General features: G+C 59.5%; 3 protein-coding genes and 3 non-coding genes across 14 annotated transcripts in view; 2 read left to right on the top strand and 4 right to left on the bottom strand.

Annotated features, from left to right (window-relative positions):
• Positions 1-6: 6 nt before the first annotated feature.
• On the top strand, positions 7-11588 carry MTSS2 (MTSS I-BAR domain containing 2). 8 transcript variants are annotated; one of them, XM_057376457.1, is made up of 14 exons: positions 7-133; positions 3864-3925; positions 4028-4101; positions 5831-5915; positions 6299-6390; positions 6474-6548; positions 7254-7411; positions 7492-7599; positions 7677-7774; positions 8354-8480; positions 9295-9369; positions 9582-9758; positions 9853-10018; positions 10726-11588. In XM_057376457.1, exons 1-14 carry the CDS (start codon positions 65-67, stop codon positions 11496-11498), a joined length of 2139 nt encoding a protein of 712 aa, XP_057232440.1. In that variant the 5' UTR covers positions 7-64; the 3' UTR covers positions 11499-11588. The 8 variants fall into 8 exon arrangements, with proteins under 8 accessions (XP_057232440.1, XP_057232439.1, XP_057232436.1 ...); XM_057376456.1 differs by having other exon boundaries at positions 9292-9369; XM_057376453.1 differs by having other exon boundaries at positions 8273-8480.
• A 1589-nt stretch (positions 11589-13177) lies between these two features.
• On the top strand, positions 13178-15625 carry LOC130579567 (C-factor-like). Of its 2 annotated transcripts, XM_057376472.1 has the most exons (6): positions 13178-13374; positions 13829-13880; positions 14115-14302; positions 14384-14542; positions 14659-14769; positions 15438-15625. In XM_057376472.1, the coding sequence occupies exons 1-6, from the start codon at positions 13237-13239 to the stop codon at positions 15549-15551; spliced, it is 762 nt and encodes a 253-aa protein (XP_057232455.1). In that variant the 5' UTR covers positions 13178-13236; the 3' UTR covers positions 15552-15625. The 2 variants fall into 2 exon arrangements, with proteins under 2 accessions (XP_057232455.1, XP_057232454.1); XM_057376471.1 differs by having other exon boundaries at positions 14659-15446.
• Positions 15626-16885: 1260 nt separating this feature from the next.
• IL34 (interleukin 34) overlaps positions 16886-19508 on the bottom strand; it is a 5348-nt gene continuing 2725 nt past the window's right edge. The window contains exons 5-6 of the mRNA XM_057376485.1: positions 17490-17628; positions 16886-17391 (exon numbers count right to left, since the gene is read on the bottom strand). Of these exons, the coding sequence (XP_057232468.1) occupies positions 17372-17391; positions 17490-17628 (159 nt within the window). The 3' untranslated portion in view covers positions 16886-17371. The remainder of the gene's footprint in view (positions 17392-17489; positions 17629-19508) is intronic.
• TRNAG-GCC (transfer RNA glycine (anticodon GCC)) lies at positions 17691-17761 on the bottom strand. Its single transcript has one exon. It is a non-coding gene; the product is annotated as a tRNA-Gly (tRNA).
• Positions 18443-18513, bottom strand: TRNAG-GCC (transfer RNA glycine (anticodon GCC)). The gene has a single exon. It is a non-coding gene; the product is annotated as a tRNA-Gly (tRNA).
• Positions 19435-19505, bottom strand: TRNAG-GCC (transfer RNA glycine (anticodon GCC)). Its single transcript has one exon. It is a non-coding gene; the product is annotated as a tRNA-Gly (tRNA).

Raw genomic sequence — 19508 nt, 5'->3', positions numbered from 1 at the left:
GCCTGGCCCGCCGCCGCGGCCTCCCCCGGCGGCGCCGCCCGCCCCGGGCTGCCGCAGCGCCGCGATGGAGACGGCGGAGAAGGAGTGCGGAGCCCTCGGCGGCCTCTTCCAAGCCATCATCAACGACATGAAGGTAGGGGACCCCCTCACCGCACCCCGCTTTTGCTGTCGTGACAGCGCTCCCCCCGCAGCACCCTGCCATCACCCAGCTCCCCCGGGCAGCCTCCGCCGGTGCCGGTCCCGCGGTGGGTACCGGGGCTCTGCTGCCAGCCCCGAGATGGGGATCGGAACCCCGTATCGGGTATCGGAGCCCGAATATCAGCCCCGCAKCGAGTGTCGGGGTCCCACATCGGCTGCCGGAGCCCGGCACGGGTGCCAGAGCCCCGCGTCAGCCGTTTACTGGGCATCGGAGCTCCGTGTTGGGCATCAGAGCCCTGGAGATCGCAGCCCTACATCAGCTCTGTAATCCACCGTTGGATATTGGAGCTCCATCCTGGGGATGGCAGCCCCACATCATCCCCAGATCCGTCACTGGCTGTCGGAGCCCCGTTCTGGGTGTTGCAGCCCTATATTTGCCCTGTTACCCTTCATTGAGTATCAGASCTCCGTGTCGGACATCGAGGTCTCACATCGAGAGTCAGAGCGTGGCACTGGGTGCCGAAGCCCCACATCAACCCCGTACTGGGCATTGGGGCCCTGCTTTGGGCACTGGAGCCCCTACTGGGGATCACGGCTCYGTATCAGCCCTGTATCCATCCCCAGGTGCCAGAGCCCCTTGTCGGGTGACACAGACCRGACATCGTTGCCCCTCGCCAGGTACCACTGGCCCCACACCGGGCATTGCCACCCATTTCAGGCATCGCGTTGTCCCTGCCACCCCCTGCGCTCAGCCTGGATTTCTGCCGGACCCAGTGGGGTTGACACCAACAGAACAAAAAGGTCCCCCAGCTCCTTGATCCCATTTCCTAACCCAGGGAGAGGATATTGCCTCCACCCTCCCTGGGAGCAGGATGGGGCCATGTTTAAAAAAAAATTTTTTTGTTTGTTTTCGTTTCAAAACAATAAATTTAAAATGCTGGGGGGCATTTCTGACTAGGGGCTGAGTGGGAAGGAGGAGACCAGCCATGTTTCTTCATCTCAGGGGGCCGAAATTCCCACAGCCTGCTCTAGCACTGGGGTTTAGCCCTAGTCGTTTTTGGGAGGCAAAAGCTCTCTTCCTCCTCCTCCTCTTCCTCTCTTCATGCTGCAGACCCGTCCAGACAATGCTGTCATTGCCAAAGCAGGGGAGGGGGGATAAAAAAAAAAATAAAAGCCTTGCTGGGAAGGAAGATTAACCCCTTCGAGGGGTGGTGGTGGCTCCACAGCCGGACTCTGGCTCGGGGCTGGGAGAAAAGCTCCAGAGAGAAAATCCCAGCTTTCCCCAGGGCAGTGGGATCCAGGGCTGGTGAGAAATGGGTGTTGGGGTGATCATCTCCCTCCTGCAAACCCTTCACCCCAGCCACCCTCTCCAGGCAGCCTGGCTGAGTCCTACACCCCCGGGGGGATGTGGGGGCAGCCCCTGCCTCAGTTCCCTGCTGAGGCTTTGGAGGGGATAAGCCAGGCCAGAGCTGTCACMTCCCAGTGACATGCCCAGCACCATCCGGATGCGGTTGGACTGGGAACCCCTCACCCGAGGAGACTGGGCTGGATTCAGTTTCACGCCATTTGAGGGTGGGAAAGWTGAAAGAAAAATGATGAAAAAGAAGGAAAACCCCACCACGCTACAGCTGGGGCTCAGCTCATGCCCTGCACAGCCCCAGCTGAGTGCCRGTGGCACCTGAGGGTGCACTGTCCCCTTCTTCCAGCCACGTGGGTGTCCTGGCMTGGGCACTGGGGGACAAGTAACTCCCTGCTTGAAGAACTGCCGGCCCTGAAGGGCAGTGATGTGCTTATGGTCCAATGGCTGGGACCCCAGGGCAAAGGGACCTTATTTTGGTGGTGGGTGGCTTTTTCAGCACCCCTTGGCCTGTGGGTGCAGAGGATTTGTTTGCTGGTGGCAGYCCCCAAGCTGGCTTCATTCCTGTCTCCTCTCCCCGCGTGCTCRGCGTCCCTGACTGACCTTGGCATGTCCTTGTCCCCATTGTCCTCTTTGCCATCCTCCTCTTGCCTGGCATCACGGGGGGTTGGGGCATCAAAACCTGCTCCCTTCTACAGGAGAGCCTCACTTATCCTGCCCAGGGTGGCCAGGGAAGGTGGCCTGGGGACAGTGGCCCAGGAGTGGTGGCCCAGCCCTCTGGCAATGACAGTCCCTGGGGACCCACAACCAGGGKGACACTGCTGCAAGTGGTGTGTGTAATGGCACCCTCAAACCCTTTCTTTGCTGACTCATGAGGAAATAGGGGCTTCCATGGTCCCCAAAAAATCATACTGGGCTGGTCTCATGCCCCCTCAGTGCAAACCTTGTCCCCAGAGCTGCAACCAAGCCATAGTGCCCATGGGGATGTGTGGTGATGCCCATGTCCCAGCCTGCTGGCTGCCCTAGGGGAGTTTACAGATGCCTGTCACTGCTTGTCACTGCAGCACCAGGATAGCACCAGGATTCTGTCACTGGGACAACAGGACCAGGACTGACCTTGCTAGGATAGCAGCATGGCTTCACCGGGATGGTGACACCAGGACTGGCCTGACTGGGATGGTTTTGCTGGGATAGTAGCTCTGGGACCAGCATCACTGGAACAACACTGGAATGGCCTTGCCAGGATGGTGGCACCTGGAGAGCTGGAATGATGGCACCGGGACTGGCCATTCAAGGCTGGCACTGGGATTGCCTTGACAAGACAACACCAGGATTAACCTCACCGGGACAAMATGGACTGGCCTCGCTGGGATGGTGACACTGGGACAGCCTCACTGCATGGTGACAYCAGGATCAGCCTTGTGACAGCACCAGGATGGCCTTGCTGGGGTGGCTCTGCAGCTGGCTTTACTGGGAGAGGCCTCACTGGAATGGCAGCAGCRTGGTCTTACAGGGACTGGCATCTCTGAGGCATCACTGGGACTGGCTTCACTGGGACAGCATTGAGACAGCCGTGTGGAACAGTGACATTGGGACAGCTGGGGATGGCCTCGCTGGGATGGTGACACCAGCACAGCCCTGGGATGGCCTCACTGGGATGGTGACACCAGCACAGCCCTGGGATAGCCTTGCTGGAATGGTGGCACTGGGGTAGCCCTGGGATGGTTTCAGTGGAATGGTTGCACCAGGACAGCTCTGGAATAACCTCACCACAAGGGACTGGTCTTGCACAGATGGCCTTGACAGGATGGCCCTGGAGTGGCCWCATTGGGACAGGAGTGGGGTGGCTTCCCAAGTACTCATGCCCTGTCCCTGTCCCCACACAACTGCCCCGTTCAGGGCTGGAGGGACCCCAACCTCCCCTCCTGCCCTGTCAGTCCATGGGCTCAGGGGAGGTGAGGGCTGGGGCTCCCRGCTGTGGGGCTGGAGCTCTCCATGATGGAGGGTTTGGCCATCAGTGCTTTTGGGGGAAGCTGCAGGTGCTGGRGCTATCTCCTCTACTGCTGGCCAGGGTCTTAGAGCTTTTTCCTTTCATCCCCTCAAATTTCCAAATCTGTAACCTACCTTGACCCCTGTGAGGATGAGAACACTCAAAATCCTGAGGTCTCTGTGGTCTGTAAGTTTGGGTGGCCAGACTGGAGAGGGAAAAGTCAGAAGAGCAAAGGGTTGTGCTCAGCCCTAATTAGCATCAGAGAAGCTGTTGAGCTGCCCTTACTCCCTGTAGCAGTGCAGGGGGCTCCTGCCCTGTCTGGGACAGCAGTGCAGGGGCGCAGGCTCAGTCTCTCACCATCACCCTTCCTCCTTGCAGAGCTCCTACCCCATATGGGAGGATTTCAACTCGAAGGCCACCAAGCTGCACTCCCAGCTCAGGTGAGTGGCCAAGGGGAGGGTGGAACATGGGGACCCCGCTCCTTGCTGGTACATCCCAGTGTGTCCCGCACCCACTGAGCTCCCCCTCTTTCTCCGCCCCAGGACCACGGTGCTGGCCGCRGTTGCCTTCCTGGATGCCTTCCAGAAAGTGGCCGACATGGCCACCAACACCCGAGGTAGGGTCCTCTGTCCTTGGGGTGGGTGTCCCCRGGCTTGGCTGGGCAGGGGACAGATGGCGAGTGTCCCCTGTGGGGTGTCCCCTCCTACGTTGCTGGGGTGGACTTCAAGCAGCAGTTCCACCATCCACAGAGAGATGGCCAACCTGTTGCCACACTGAGGTGGAGCACGCTCTGGGAAGCAGCACTGGGGAGATGGAGTGGGGAGGGGCAAGGAGGTGGGCACCRTGTGGGAGCTGCTCCTCACCACCTATGGGTGCTTAGCCCCATTTTCCGGTGGGGCTGGACTCTCAGGGTGCCYCAGCCCCAYRCCATGGYCCCCTGCACCCATCTCTGCCTCCCAGATGCACAATCCACCCTCCTCGTCCTTGGCACCCTCCTGGGAAGTTCCTGGGGATGTCCCGGCTGCTCCGGGGGTTTCCAGGGAAGGGGAATTAACTGGAGGGAGATYCAGGAGTTCAAGCTTGACTGTTTTGGGGACAAACCCCAACTCACCAGGGAGTTGACTGAAGAGCCGAGTCTGCATTTTGGGTCCCCCATACTGTTGGTGGTGAGGGAGAAGGATCCCCAGAGCCTCTCCGGGTGCCCGCTGGCACCAAAGAGCCACTTCCCACCGCTTGGCTTCTGCCAAGCAGATGGTCCCGGGCTGGTTTGCAGACTGGCGGCATCCAGGCCATCTGGAGCCATGCGAGGAGGAGGAGGCAGCAGCTTGAGCCAGGATCAGCTTTGCCTCCAAACCCACTAGCCCACTGCACTAGGGGGATTAGGGCTCCCCCAGCCAGCCCGGGCACCCGAAGCGAGGAGGAGGCACAGGGACAATGCTGGGGACAGCTGAGATCAGCGCCACAGGAGCCAGCATCATCCTGTGCTGCTGCTGTACCTGCAGGGCTTTTGGGGAAGGGGGGAGGCAAAGCAGCAGCATGGGGAAACTGAGGCACTGGGTGGGGGCTGGCCTTGCACACAGCGCATGAGAATCGGATTAGGAGCAGCAGGAGCTGGGATAAGAGCATTAGGAGCTGGATTAGGAGACTACCCCAGTGCAAGAAAAAGGCCCGTGGGTTCCCCCATGTCCACAGCACTGGGGGACTGAGGGSCGTCCAAAACTCCTGCAAAAGGGTAGGAGATGTCTTTGAAGGCTTTTTTAGGGGAGAGAAAGGCTGAATGTCACTCTTTAGTTTGCACCCAAGGATTTTTGCTGGCTGTTTTTCCTGGGATTTGCCAGCAGCACTGCCACCATGTGGCCATGATTGGGCTTCAGAATTAACAGCGGTTTCACCTAAAAAGGATGCTCCTGCTTCCTGCTGCTGGCAAATGATCCCCCCGAGGAGTTTGAGCTCCATTTTTATCCACTCGGGATTGTGCCTGGAGGTGTGGGACAGAGCTGACTGCTTGGAACTAAGCCAGGGTACCTCATCCCTTCCTTTCCCTGGTCCCACAGTGCCAAATTTAAGACAAACCAGGAAAAAATAGGGGCAGGTTCTAATTTCAAAGCCTCCAGAAGGGATATTTAGTGTTTTATTTATTAGTTATTGGACAATGATTAATTTATTTTGTGGATTTATCATGGGATAAAACAAGCCACCCCCAACACAAAATGTCCCCAAAGCCCGGCACATCCCAGCACTGCTCATCCCTGTCATGAGCCACCCTGCTCCCACTGTACAAACCGGTCTGGGGCTGCTGTTGGGGTGTCCCTGCCCCTTGTCAGTGGCACTTTGCTCCCCACCAGGTGCCACGAGGGACATCGGCTCGGCGCTGACCCGGATGTGCATGCGGCACCGCAGCATCGAGGCCAAGCTCCGGCAGTTCACCAAGTGAGCGGGACAGGGCTTGGCCGGGCTCAGCCCTCCATGGACCAGGAGATGCCGGGTGTTGGCTGGGCATGGGATGTGGGAATGGCTCCCCACCGGGACAGGGCTTGGCTGGGCTCAGCCCTCAATGGACGAAGAGATGTTGGGTGCTGGCTGGGCACACCGGGACAGGGCTTGGCTGGGCTCAGCCCTCAATGGACGAAGAGATGTTGGGTGCTGGCTGGGCACGGGATGGGGGAATGGCTCCCCACGGGACAGGGCTTGGCCGGGCTCAGCCCTCCATGGATGAGGAGATGCCGGGTGCTGGCTGGGCACRGGATGGGGGAATGGCTCCCCACCCACCCCRGCGCTGTCCCACACTCTCTGCTTCTCTCTCCCTGCTCCAGTGCCCTCATGGAGAGYCTGATAAACCCTTTGCAGGACAGGATTGAGGACTGGAAGAAAACTGCCAACCAGCTGGACAAGGACCATGCGAAAGGTACGGGGGGATGGGATGGGTCAGGGCAGGGTGGCTGTGCTGCTTGTCAGGGATCACCACTGACAGCAATTCTGTGCCCCCAGAGTACAAGCGAGCGCGCCATGAGATCAAGAAAAAGTCCTCTGACACCCTCAAGCTGCAGAAAAAGGCTCGCAAAGGTGAGGGGGGGTCTCCTGGGGGTGCCCCACCAGCCCCTCTGCAGCACCCCCAGCCAGGGCGGGTATCCTGGTGTGGCACTGCCAACCCGGGGTGGGCACTAGGGGGGTCCTGCTGCCCCCCTGCAGAAAGGGAGGTGCTGGCATGACCCCGGGGGTGGTGGGGAGGCGGGGCATGCGCCCCAGCCTTCGGCCTCTTTTCACACGTTTTCTCTGTCTCCTTCTCTCTTCCCTCCCCTCCACATCCTTCCTGTAGAGCTACTTGGTAAGTGAACCGCTGCCCCCACCACCGGCCCCTCTCTGCTTCCTCATCTACTGCCCCCAGGCTCCCCAGCCTCTGTCTGTCTGTCCGTCCATCCGCTCCCTGTTCCCACCCTCACCCTGCTTCTAGCTTAGCTTAGCCTGCCCCCCACATCCTGAGGCAATGCCAGCCCCTCCGTGTGGCAGCCAAAGGGGTCCTCTGGTCCCAGGTGCCAGGGATGGGGATGGGGGGCCAGAGGAGCCCCATGCCCACGGCTGCTGTGGGGTGAGGGTGCTCCTGGACCTTCCAGGGATACGGGCACAGTGGGACACCTGTGGTATCTGCTGGGATGTGAGAACGGGGCGATGTCCCCACGCTGGGGAATGGCCTCAGCTTGGCARTGGGGCCGCCAGCAGACTGGGGAGGGTGTCAGGGGAGCCCAGCGCTGACAGTGCCCCATCTCACAGGGAAGGGGGACCTGCAGCCCCAGCTGGACAACGCRCTGCAGGACGTCAATGACATGTACCTGCTGCTGGAGGAGACGGAGAAGCAGGCGGTCCGCAAAGCCCTCATCGAGGAGCGGGGTCGCTTCTGCACCTTTATCACCTTCCTGCAGCCCGTGGTGGTGAGTGCTGGGGACCGAGAGGGGCAGGGGCTGTTCCTGCTGCCCATTGTGTGCTGATGCTGCCTCTTGTCTGTCCTCAGAACGGGGAGCTCACCATGCTGGGAGAGATCACCCACCTGCAGGGCATCATCGAGGACCTGGTGGTGCTGACTGCCGAGCCCCACAAGCTGCCCCCCGCCAGCGAGCAGGTCAGCAGGGGTGAGCCAGGGGTCAGAGGGGCAGGGGAGCATCTTTGATGGAGACTTAGACCCCATTTTTCCTGCAGGTGATCAAGGACCTGAAGGGCTCTGACTACAGCTGGTCCTACCAGACTCCCCCRTCCTCGCCCAGCAGCTCCAGCTCCCGCAAGTCCAGCATGTGCAGGTATGGTGGAGTGGGCTCCACACCCAACCACGGCCAGGAAATCCAGTCCTCTTTGTTAGCCCATGGGCTAATGATGCTTACAGCCTTTGGGGATGCTCACAAGATGCATGTCCACCTTCTTATGTCCGTATGGCCAAGTGGCTTCCATTAACGTGGAGGTCTTGGTGCACTGGCCGAGGCTGGTGGACCTATGGGGCAGGATGGGTACCTGACACTTGCGTTGTGTTTTGGGGTTTGGGGATGATGTGAGCTGTGTGTAGGGGTCTGGGGGCAAACGTACCACCTCTGTCATGTTCCCTAGCCTGTTCCCTGCCACAGGGCCACCCCAGGAGGAAAAGGGCCACCCCAAGAGGACCGCATCCCTCAGTTTCCCCAGGTTGTGGTGTGTGGCAGGGTGCTGGCCATCCTGCCGCCTCCGAACCTCCGTCTTAAATTCTCTTTTCCTTCCTTTGTCCTCGCCACCGGCGTGTCCCCGTCCCCCCGGCGCCCCCCCAGCAGCGTTAGCAGTGCCAAGGGTGGCATGGCGTGGCCCGGCGGGGCTCAGACCTGCTCACCCAGTTCCACCTATCGCTACCGCAGCCTGGCGCAGCCCCCCGCCGCCGCCACCCGCCTCTCCAGCGTCTCCTCCCACGACTCCGGCTTCATCTCCCAGGACGCYGCTTATTCCAAACCGCCTTCCCCCATGCCCTCGGACATCACCAGCCAGGTAGGGGGAGGGTGTCAGTGCTGCCCACCTCCGTGCCTCGGTTTCCTCTTCAGTAGAGTGGGTGGGTGGTGCTGGGTGTGACACAGGGGTCCAGTGCAGAGGTGATGAGACCCACCCTCGGGAGTGTTTCAGTGATGGGATCCACCCTCTGGAGTATTTCAGTGATGAGATCCACCCTCTGGAGTGTTTCAGTGGTGAAACCCACTTTCTGGAGTGTTTCAGTGATGAGATCCACCCTCGGGAATATTTCCAGCTGTGCTGGCATCATGGGAAATGAGTATTGGGAATATTGAGGGTTCCTGTCGTACTCAGGGGCATCATGGGCCACGCAGCAGAGAAACCCCATCCATAAATTCCCTCAGGGATGTGGCATAGGTATCCCTCTCCCCGTGCCARGAGAACAGGGTGTTTCCCAATCACTTCAGCCCCGTAACACCCAGTTTGTGCGTGGCCCACCAGGCGTTATGGAGCAAATGCTGCACCATCCCTCGTGCCAAGGATGCCCCCTTCCCACCTGCCCATGCTAACCTGGCATCACGAACCCAGTAACTCCCCAAAATACCTGTTTGCTCTGCATGCTTGGGGTGAGAAGGGCGAAGGGTTAGGGTGGCACATCATCCCAGCTCTTGACCCTGCTGCCAAGGCCGCATCCTGCTCGCCATCCTGCGTCTGCTGCCAGAGGGGAGGAGGGCAGGGAACCTCGCTCAGCCAGGGGAGCTGTGGGTGCTGCTCTAACTGGGTTCGTGGCTCTGGCTTTGCTTGCTAACTGCCTCTTCTCTCCCCCTCTGGCTCTCGGCTCGGCACGGCACAGCAGAAGTCCTCCAGCTCAGCGTCCTCAGAGGCCTCCGAAACCTGCCAGTCAGTTAGCGAGTGCAGCTCCCCCACCTCGGTTAGTCCTTGCCATCCCTCCAGGGTTGATTTCACATGCGGTTCCCCCCTCACCTCATGGGGTTCAGCCCCAGCTCCTCCCCTCCCTCCCTGCATGGGGCAGAGCATCCTGAGCAGTACCGTGGTGACATGGGGGACATCAGCTTGAGACCCCTTGTGCCCCATTCCTGGTCCCGGTGTCACCAGCATGAATCTCATGCCTGCCCATTGCAGGACTGGTCCAAGGCCAGCCCCTATGACCAGCCGGTGGTCCCCACCCTGCAGCGGCGCAAGGACCGCGTGGAGCACCTGCGGGARGCCGAGATGGGCTCTCCTGCTGCTGGCTACCCGGGCATGGGCGGCGAGGATGCACCCCGGCCCCGCATGTCACCAGCCACCATCGCCGCCAAGGTACCACCCGCGGCGGAGAGGGCGCAGGGGTGGGGGGTCTTGGGGGTTCCCAAGAGAGGAACCAGGGTGCTGACAGTGCCCCTTGCCCCCACAGCATGGGGAGGAGGTGTCCCCTGCCGCCAGTGACCTGGCCATGGTCTTGACCCGGGGTCTGAGCTTGGAGCACCAGAAGAGCAGCCGGGACTCCCTGCARTACTCCAGTGGCTACAGCACACAGACCACCACCCCCTCCTGCTCTGAGGACACCATCCCTTCCCAAGGTACCGGCCCCAGGGGTACCTGAGACTGTCTGAAATGAAGCTTAGAGTGGGGAAGGGGACAGCAGAGGCTTTAGTGGTCCTGGGGCACATCTGTATGCTCTGGGTGTCATAACAAYGGGCTGTGGTCATATCGTGTAGAAGCTGGTGGTGATACACACATAACCACAGCTTTTCCTGGTTATTTGGTTGGGGCTCAGTGGCTGCAGCTGTGCCAGGAAGTGCCGTAACAGGGGATGGCTCGTSGTGATGTGTCTGTGCACAGAGGTTGAGCACAGGTGGAGATGGTGGCAGATGGTAGGTGATGGCAGCAGAGTTGGTAGTTGGAGATCAAATAACCACATTTGTCATCGTGCTGGCATGATGATGGCTGAGCCAGTTCTGAGAACGTGGTGGTGACAGTGGAGATTGGCTGTGATCATGCTGGGCTGGCTGTGGCTGTGGTGGTTGTGATGGTGACAGCTGCGTTTGGTTGTGATTTCRGTGTGATGGTTGGGGTGCTTGTGGTTGCCTTCCAGTGGTGATGTTTGGGTTTGATGGTGGGCAAGTTTTGCCAGCAATGGGACAGTTGTGGTTGTGTCAYGATCCTGGCAGCTGAGTTTGGTGGTTGTTGTGCTGTGATGGAGGTGGTTGGGGCTGGCTTTGATGGCATGGTTGGGCTTGGCCACCCAGCGCCCTCCCAACCACGCTGACGGTGCCGCCTCTCGCAGGCTCCGACTACGACTGCTACTCRGTGAACGGTGACGTGGAGTGTGACCCCCAGAGCGACTTCGACAAGTCCTCCACCATCCCGCGCAACAGCAACATCGCGCAGAACTACCGGCGGATGATCCAGACCAAGCGTCCCGCCTCCACCGCCGGGCTGCCCACCGGCACCAACCTCCCGGCCGGCACCACCCCGGGGGTGGCCACCATCCGCCGCACGCCCTCCACCAAGCCCTCGGTCCGCCGTACGCTCTCCAACGCTGGCCCCATCCCCATCCGACCCCCCATCGTCCCCGTGAAGACCCCCACKGTGCCCGACTCCCCTGGCTACGCCGGCCCCACGCGGGTGGGCAGCGAAGAGTGCGTCTTCTACGCCGACGACGCCTCTCCGAACCCCCTGGATTTTGCCAAAGCTTCGCCCAAGCGGCTGAGCCTTCCCAACACTGCCTGGGGTGGCGGTGCCATGGAGATCTCCGTCTACCCCGGGGCCGGCCAGCACCTCTCCGCTGAGGAAGAGGAGGACCAGCAGCTGGCTGCAAACCGGCACAGTTTGGTGGAGAAGATTGGGGAGCTGGTGGCCGGCGCCCACGCCCTGGGGGAAGGGCAGTTCCCCTTCCCCACCGCCCTCGCGGGGTCCRGCCCCAGCGAGGAGACCCCCGCGCCGCCCCCCGCGGCCTCCATGGACCCCCCGGCCGAAGACATGCTGGTGGCCATCCGGCGCGGGGTGCGGCTGCGCAGGACCGTCACCAATGACAGGTCGGCCCCGCGGATATCGTGATGAGCCCCGGCCAGCGGGGACGATGGACCCCGGGGACAACCGCTGCGCCCCCCGGGACCCCCACCCACCGGCACCCGCTGCCCCGTYCCTCCCCGGTGCCCCCTGCTTCCCGCCCCTCTGCCTCCTCCTGCCCTGCCCTCTCCCTACATCCCTCCTTCACTTGCCCTCTCTTTGGCCCTCTTTCTCCTCTTTTTCTCCTTTCCTCATCTTCTTTCTCCTGTTATATTATTTCTTTATTCTTTTGAATATTTTAATTCTTCTCTTACTGTCATTTTTCCTTCTTTCTTATTTTCTTCTTTGTTTTCCCATTTTTCTTCTCTTCTTTTCCTTTCTTTTTAACTCTTTTTCTCTTCCCTTCTATTCTCTGTTTTCTCCTTTCTTCCCCTCTCTCCCATTGTTTCTCTTTTCCCCTCTTGCTTCCCCTCTCCTGTCTCTTTTCTCTGTCCCGGGTGCAGGCGGGTGGCCCCAGCCGCAGCAGGAGAGGACGGTGCCAGCAGCCACGGAGCACCAGGATTTGGGGGTCCTGGCCCAATCCCCCCTAGCTGCCTGCTTKGGGCCAGCACGGCTCAGCCTCATTTCAGGGGGCAGAAGCAACGGGCTGGGGGTGCAGGGGGGGAAGAAGAAGCGGGGGACGTGTGAGAGGATGTGGGGCTGGGGTAGAGACGCTGCTGTCCCTTCTGTCCTGGGGGGACACCAGGGTGCAGGGGCTGAGGATGCTGAACCTCCTCTTTGCCCCCCTCACAAGGATCACTGGGGACTCCCCACAAACCCCCTCCCTCTCCCTGAGCACCCACAGAGCCTGTGCAGGGTCTGGGCATGGGAGGTTTGGCTCAGACCCCCCAAGCAGAGCAGCTGGAGGAAAGCACAACCCCCGSCCCCCYGCTGTACATAGCCCCCCGCCCYGCTGTCTGTCGCATCGCAGCCCCCTCAGCCCTCCCCCTTAGGAATAACAATTTAGTTCTYCCCTTTCCCCTTCTCCTGCCCAGAACCGCTGATGCCAAGTGACAAATGTTTGGGTTTGAGGGAGGGGGGGGGGTCTCTTATTTTGTACAGAAAACAAAAATTCCTTGGTAAAGAAAAAAACTGACCTGTCCTTCGACTGAAGTAACTTTTCTGGTGCTGTTGTTAACTTGGTCCTTACTCTCTTTTTTTTTTTAATTTATTTTCCCCCTTCGTGTTCCTGCCTTCGCCGCCGCTTCCCTCTCTCCCCGTCCCTCTGCCAAGTTTCTTTCTCTTTCTTTCATTCCCTCTTTTCTTTTTATTTTCCTTCTATTTTATTTTTTTCTGGTGGTAATTTCCCTCTTTACCCCCTCCCCCGTTTTCCATAGTCACTGCTACAAGTAACGAATGCACTGTGAAGATTCCAGTATTAATAAAGGTTGTACTGTAATTAATAGCCTTGCCTGCGCTGCTGTGGATGTTCTGCTCCCCTGGGGTTGTCCCAGTAATGGGGACAGGTGGGAAGGTCCCATCACATCTTTGGGGTTCCCATGGCAGGAGTGGGGTGGTATTTTGGGGTATGGAGGAGTGAGACAGCCCCACGGTGAGGTGATGGGTGACCCTGGGATGCACAAGAGCATCCTGCTGCCCCATCCATCCCCTCCAGAAGAGGAGGTGCAGGTGGTGCCCCCCGTCTCCACCCATCCCAGCAGCACCCGCAGCGGTGCCACCTCCCGGATTATCGAGGCCGATTGCCAAACCTTGCTGGGGCGGCACAACCGGCTGTGGAGAGCTGGGGATGGAGGGGCTCCGTGTGGGCAGCGTCCTGCTGACCGGCTGCGATGGGGGACTGGGCCTGGGGCTGCTGAAGGGGCTGCTGGAGCAACCCAGCCCACCCCGGCACCTCTTCGCTGCTTGCCTGGACCCCCAGGGCAAGGTAGGGAGGGCACGGGGGGCAGGGGGGGAAGGAGGGAGTCAGCTCTGGGATGGGTGCCTGGGGATGCCACCATCCCACCTGGAACTGGGAGGATGAGTGCCAACACCCTGCACGATGAGCGGCATGGAAAAATACACGCACATATGGATATAGCTATATATGGAAATGGATATAAAAAATACATGTGCATGTATTAAATATTAAAAATACCGACATATGTATTATATATATATGTATTTAATGTTTTTTGCATCTCCTGGCACAGGTGTGTGCATGAAGGGGAGTGCAGGGGGGGTCGCTGGGGGCTTTGCTGCTGGGAGCTTTGAAGCTGCCGGGCTCAGAGGAGCAGTGACTCGCCCCAAATTGCTCTCTCTTGTAACGTGTCGGCTGTGACACGCGGGGCCACCCTGGGGAGCCTCCCCACATGACCCCCTCCCTCCCTTTCCCCACATAGGCTGTCAATGAGGTGGCTCTGGGCTTTCCCAACGTCGTGATCCTGCCTCTCGGTAAGTGCTGGGGCGGAAAGGGGAAGAAGCTTCTCAGGATTTAATTACAACCGTGGGTGGCTCCAGAAAATGCCACCAAGCAGGCAGGTTCCTCACTTTGACTCAGCTCAACCAGGTCACCCATGGGACCAGGAGGATGCTCAGCGMCTGGGAGTTGCCTCCTGCCATGTCCTACAGCATCTTGCCAGGGTGGTGGCCACCAGCCTGTCCCCAAGGTATTCTGTCCCCTTGCAGATGTGACAGACCCCAACAGCATCAAGGCAGCAGTCAGGAAGGTGCAGGAGCAGGTGGGAAGYGCYGGCCTCAACCTCCTGATCAACAACRCGGGCACCACGCGCCGCAGCACCTTGGCCACCGAGACAGCAGAGAACATGAGCCTGGTCTACACCACCAACACCATCGGGCCCCTGCAGACCAGCCAGGTGAGGACACAGCAASCCCCGCCCCAAACGCTGCAATGGGGAGGAAGAGGATGGTGATGGCTGAGCTCCCGTCCCCTGCAGGCCTTCCTGCCCCTGCTGAAGGAGGCGGCTGAGGCTGAGRGACAGCGTGAGATGAGCTGCAGCAGAGCTGCCATCATCAACATCTCCAGCATCCTGGGCTCCATCGAGGTGGCGCAGGCTTGGGAGCAGAGGCAGGATCTCTGCTACCGCTGCAGCAAGGTACCACTGCCGGAACGAGGGGGAGGAATTTGGGTGTCAGCTCCTCTGGATTCCCCCACCGCTGGCCGTGGCATTGCCAGATCATGRTGGTAAAGGGGAGGGATTTGTCCTCCCAGGCTGCTCTGAACATGCTCACCAAGTGCCTGGCCCTGGAGTACGGGAGCAGCGGGATCCTCTGCGTGTCCGTGGACCCCGGATGTGTGACACCTCCCTTGGAACAGGGGATGGTGAGTGATGGCAGGTGCATCAGCGAGCTCAGCAAGGCCCCACGGGCATCCATTCCTGGGGGCATCCCTTCCCAGGAACACCCCTTCCCAAGGCCAGCCCTTCCCATGAACATCCTTTCTCGGGGTCATCGCTTTCCCTGAACATCCTTTTCCAAAGGCATCCCTTCCCATGGGCACCCCTTCCTAGGGCATTTCTTCCCTTGGATATCCTTTCCCTTGAACACCCCCTCCTGGGGCATCCCTTCCCTGGCACCCACATCTGTGCAGTCCCTCGGTCCCACGATGGCTGTGCCACCACAGCAAAGGGACAATTCCAGTCTCTCCCCCAAAACCACCCAATTTCTTCCCTGTTTTTACTTTCCTTTCCCATCSCGATGGTGTGTCAGCAGAGGGCACCCCGGCCCTGCACTCAGCTGTCCCTTACCCTGCTCTGGCTGACAAACAAGTCACTTTTTAATTAGGAATGAAAAAATTAACCTCCATCCTTATGGCACCCAGATAAGGGATAATCAATTTTTGCAAAGCTGCATCCCTTGGCTGCTAGAGCATCTCCAGTGGCTCCCAAACCATCCCAGCTGGATCTGGCATTCCACCACACCATGGGATGGGAATGGGGCTGTTGGGATGGAGAATCCTGGCTCACTTTTCCCCCACCCTTGGGTGCTCAGGGCCCGGTGACCGTGGAGGAGAGCGTTCAGGGCGTCCTGCAGCTGCTGGCCCAGCTGTCWGCCACCAGCAACGGCACCTTCTGGGACTGGAGAGGGCAGAGGCTGCCCTGGTGAGAGAAGCACCTGCCCTCTGAGCTTAAATAATTAATTAATAATTAATGAGCTTAATAATTAATTAAAGTGAATGAATTGGCCATTTCCAGGCTCACTCTGATTTGTGGGGGGAGGTGTGGAGGGGGAAGGGGGAGGAGAAACAGGGACACACGGGGTTGAGGGGTGACAGTTGGGTTTGCTGCCCCCCCCCGGCCTGGGATGCTGAGTTGGGCCAGGGCAGAAGAGGGTCCAAGTGTGGTCCTGAATCCAAGAAATCCCCTGGGGCCAAGGGAACCCCCTGGGCATCCTCACTCTACTCATTCTGCTTATGGGGACATCCCAGACAACTCCCAAACTCAGCCCTTGTCCTGCTGAGCCTCCTCACCCCTAAACCAGCTGGCTAGTCCATGTCCATACTGCCAGGCTTTTTTCCTGCTGTTTCAAGGCCAGCAAAGGCTCTTCCTATTCCAGCAGCTGGGAGGTTTCACAGCAGGAGATCTCCCAAGTCTCAGCACATGCCTKAAGATTTGAGCCCCAGGCATGGTGTTCTGGGCTGACCCTCCCTGACCCCATCCTTCATGGCACACCTGGAGATATTGCAAACAGGCTCCCACTCCCCATCCTGTGAGTGCATTCCTGTAGAGCCTCTCAGCTGACTATTTTTAAGCCGTCTCTCAAAAGAGGGATCAGAAGAAAATGCACATTATGTCAAGTGGGCTGGACACGCAGGGTTTTGGCAAGCCCATTGCTGTGGGGATGCTCTGGGAAGCTTGGCAGGGGTCATTTTGCAGGGACAGCTGCCGTTTTCCCACAGCGGAGGAGGATGGAGGATGATTCCCATGCTTGATGTGAGGGAGCAGGAGGTTGGGGCTCAACCCTGAGGGCTGAGGCAGCCCCAGGTGTGTCTGTGAACCACACAGGGGTTCTGTTAAAGCCAGCAGGGATGGGAAAGAGAGTCTCTCCAGTTAAAGCTCTTCGTCAAGCCGTGGCTCATCGCTGGTGGGTTTTATATGAGCTCTGAGTGGGCTTTGTATAAACAGGAATCATCAGTAGGCATGAAGGGAGGAGGAGGAGGAGGGAGACATTGCCTCCGCTCGCACTGCAGTGCCACAGACCCCACAGAGCCAAAACAGCCCTCAGCCAGGAGCACTCCATTAAGGTCTCTAACAGCTGATGAAGGTAATTAACTGAGCTGTAAAGGAGAGAGGCAGCCAGGCAGCCCCCGTCCCCCCGGCGTGCCGCCCACACCGCTCCGCCAAGCACAACAAACAAATCCAGATGTTTCCTTGCTGGACAAGCAGCCAGGGATGATGGAGGCATCTTGGCAARGGTCCCTGTGTCAGGGTGAGTCTGTCCCCAGCAGCGAGAGAGGGGGCTGACACCCCAAAAGAGGAGRCAGTGGAGGCAGTGGGGTTCTCTTTGCTGGTCCTTTATTTTGGGTAAGGCTGGAGGCTCCCGGGACCCAGTCAGAAGCTGAGCTGCAATGCTAGAGAATTAACTGGTGTTTAATGAAAGCTGAGGGAAAAATACAAATCAAGAGAAACAGGGTGATGCCCTCACCTGCCCCATGGACAGGGAGGGCTGCGTGTCCCCACAACAGGTGTTTGCCACCGRGCAGTGTCCAACCCCACACCCATGCAGAAGGTGCTAGACGTTTTGGATGCCATGGCCATAAACAGTCCCACGGTCCTGGAAGGGGTCGTGTTTGGTCCCAGAAGGGCTGGCGTTTGTCCCACCTTTGCATCTTCCTTGAGAACACCCCATGGGACTCTGGGAGGAGCAGAGCAGAGGCAGCATCCAAAGTTCCAGGACAAGGAGGTGTCAAGTGAGGGGTCGAAGCATTAGGTGGACTCCCACCGACCTGAACAGAGGGAACAGGTGCCATGGGGTGGGACAGGGCCCTCTGTGTGGCACCTGCATTCCCCAAGGTCGGGCCCCCCACCCCGATCCCCAACTCACAGGGCACCCCGTACAGCATCCGCATGACCTTGAGGCAGTTGTCCAGCAGTGCCTTGGGGCGCACAGCCTTGCTCCGGCTCTCAGCGCCCGCGCTGTGGATCAGCTTCACCAGGTCGGCCACCACCGCTTCCACATCTGTCTGCGGGGACAGTTCACCAGGATGCCACCACGGTCCCCCAAGGTGCAAAAACATACAGCTGTTGCATTGGCCGGGAATCGAACCCGGGCCTCCCGCGTGGCAGGCGAGAATTCTACCACTGAACCACCAATGCCAGATGTGCAGCACCTCCCGGCCCTCCCCCACACTCCCAAACCCAGCGCCGGGACCAGCAGGGACAGGCGCTGTCAGCTCCCGACTCCCTCGCACGGCGCCACAACGCAGCGCTCTGACACCGCGCGTCCAGCCCTGACAGCGCCTCTTCTGCTGCCCCACATCGCCCACAGCGCGGAGGGCTTGYAATCAGCCTTCASAATTAACCCTCGCATGAGAYASCTSAGCAAAGCTCGWTMTCTCCTCACAGGGACTGCACAACCTGTCCYGTGGCACTGGACAACCCTGTTCRGGGTCACAYTGGTGACCAAACCGTGACATGCCACCCACATCCAGCACCCAAACAGCTGTGTCTTAGATGTGCGGGCACCTCCCAGCCCCATGGAGCCCCCATTGCTCTGGGCCAGGGGTCCTCACTGCCTCCGAGACAAAGACCCTTGTCACTGCCGCCAAACCAGGARCCCTCACTGTCACTGAGCCATGGACAGTCACCGTCCCTAGTCAGGGTCCCTCTCTGCCACTAAATCCCTCCGCGAGTCACCAATGCGCCCTGGCTTTGTTCCAGTGACAATGACACCCCTCGCATCCGCACAGGTGGAGAGATGATGAGTGTGTGTAATCACTCCAGACACCCCGGGCAGTCCCCCCAGAGACATTGGGGTGCAAAAAAAAATGCAACTGTTGCATTGGCCGGGAATCGAACCCGGGCCTCCCGCGTGGCAGGCGAGAATTCTACCACTGAACCACCAATGCCAGATGTGGGGTGTCCTTGTCACTGCCCCACCCTCCCAAACCCAGCAGAGTGGGAGCATCATGGGCGGGCACAGCTGGCTGTGAACACCGCACACACAGACACGTGAAGGGGACCCCAACACAGCGCTCTGACACCGCGCCTCCAGACCATGACAGTGCCTCTTCTGCTGCCCCACATCACCAACAAGGAGGGCTTGTAATCAGCCTTCACAATTAACCCTTGCATGAGATACCTGAGCAAAGCTCACTCTCTTTTCAGAGGGGCTGCACAACCTGTCCCGTGGCACACAACAACCCAGTCACACTTCGGGGTCACAAGTGACCCAGCTGTGACAGGCCACCCACACCCAGCACCCAAACATCGCTGCCTTGGGGTGCAGCAGCATCTCCCAGCCACAAGCAACCCACGGCTGCATGGAGCCCAGATCAGGTAGAGGGGCTGGGGGCTGCAGAGGTGAAAGGCAGGACATCAGGCTGCACTGGCCAGGAGCCAATCCCTGGCCCTTGAAAGGGAGCACATTAATTGTCCCTCTGAACCAGATATGCCAGACGTGGGACTGCCCACAGCTGCTGCCCATCTCCATGGCCTGGGCATCCTTGACAGGAACCTGCCACTGCTCCTAAGCCAGGGATCCTCACTGCCACCGACATGGCACCCCTCATTGTCACTGAGCCAGTGTCCCTCCCTTCCACCCAGCCGAGATGCTCAGGCACCAAACCATCTCCTCTTAGAGAGGCCACCAAGCCGCKGGCACTCACTGCGGGCAGAGCTGCCGCTGCCACCCTCGGGGCCTGGGCACCCATACAAACGACAGTGTCGGCCCCGAGGGGACAGCCATGATCACGGGAGCACCTGTGTGCTMTTCCACGGGCACCCAGGCAACTGCCAAAGGACGCCAGGGTGCAAAAAGATACAGCTGTTGCATTGGCCGGGAATCGAACCCGGGCCTCCCGCGTGGCAGGCGAGAATTCTACCACTGAACCACCAATGCCAG

This window comes from Malurus melanocephalus, unplaced genomic scaffold (genome assembly GCF_030028575.1).
Source record: "Malurus melanocephalus ecotype Western Australia unplaced genomic scaffold, MMel_1.1 scaffold_279, whole genome shotgun sequence".
In the NCBI taxonomy this organism is placed as follows: Eukaryota; Metazoa; Chordata; class Aves; order Passeriformes; family Maluridae; genus Malurus; species Malurus melanocephalus.
Note: the sequence above shows the minus strand (reverse complement) of the source record. Positions and strands in the feature narration are given on the sequence as shown.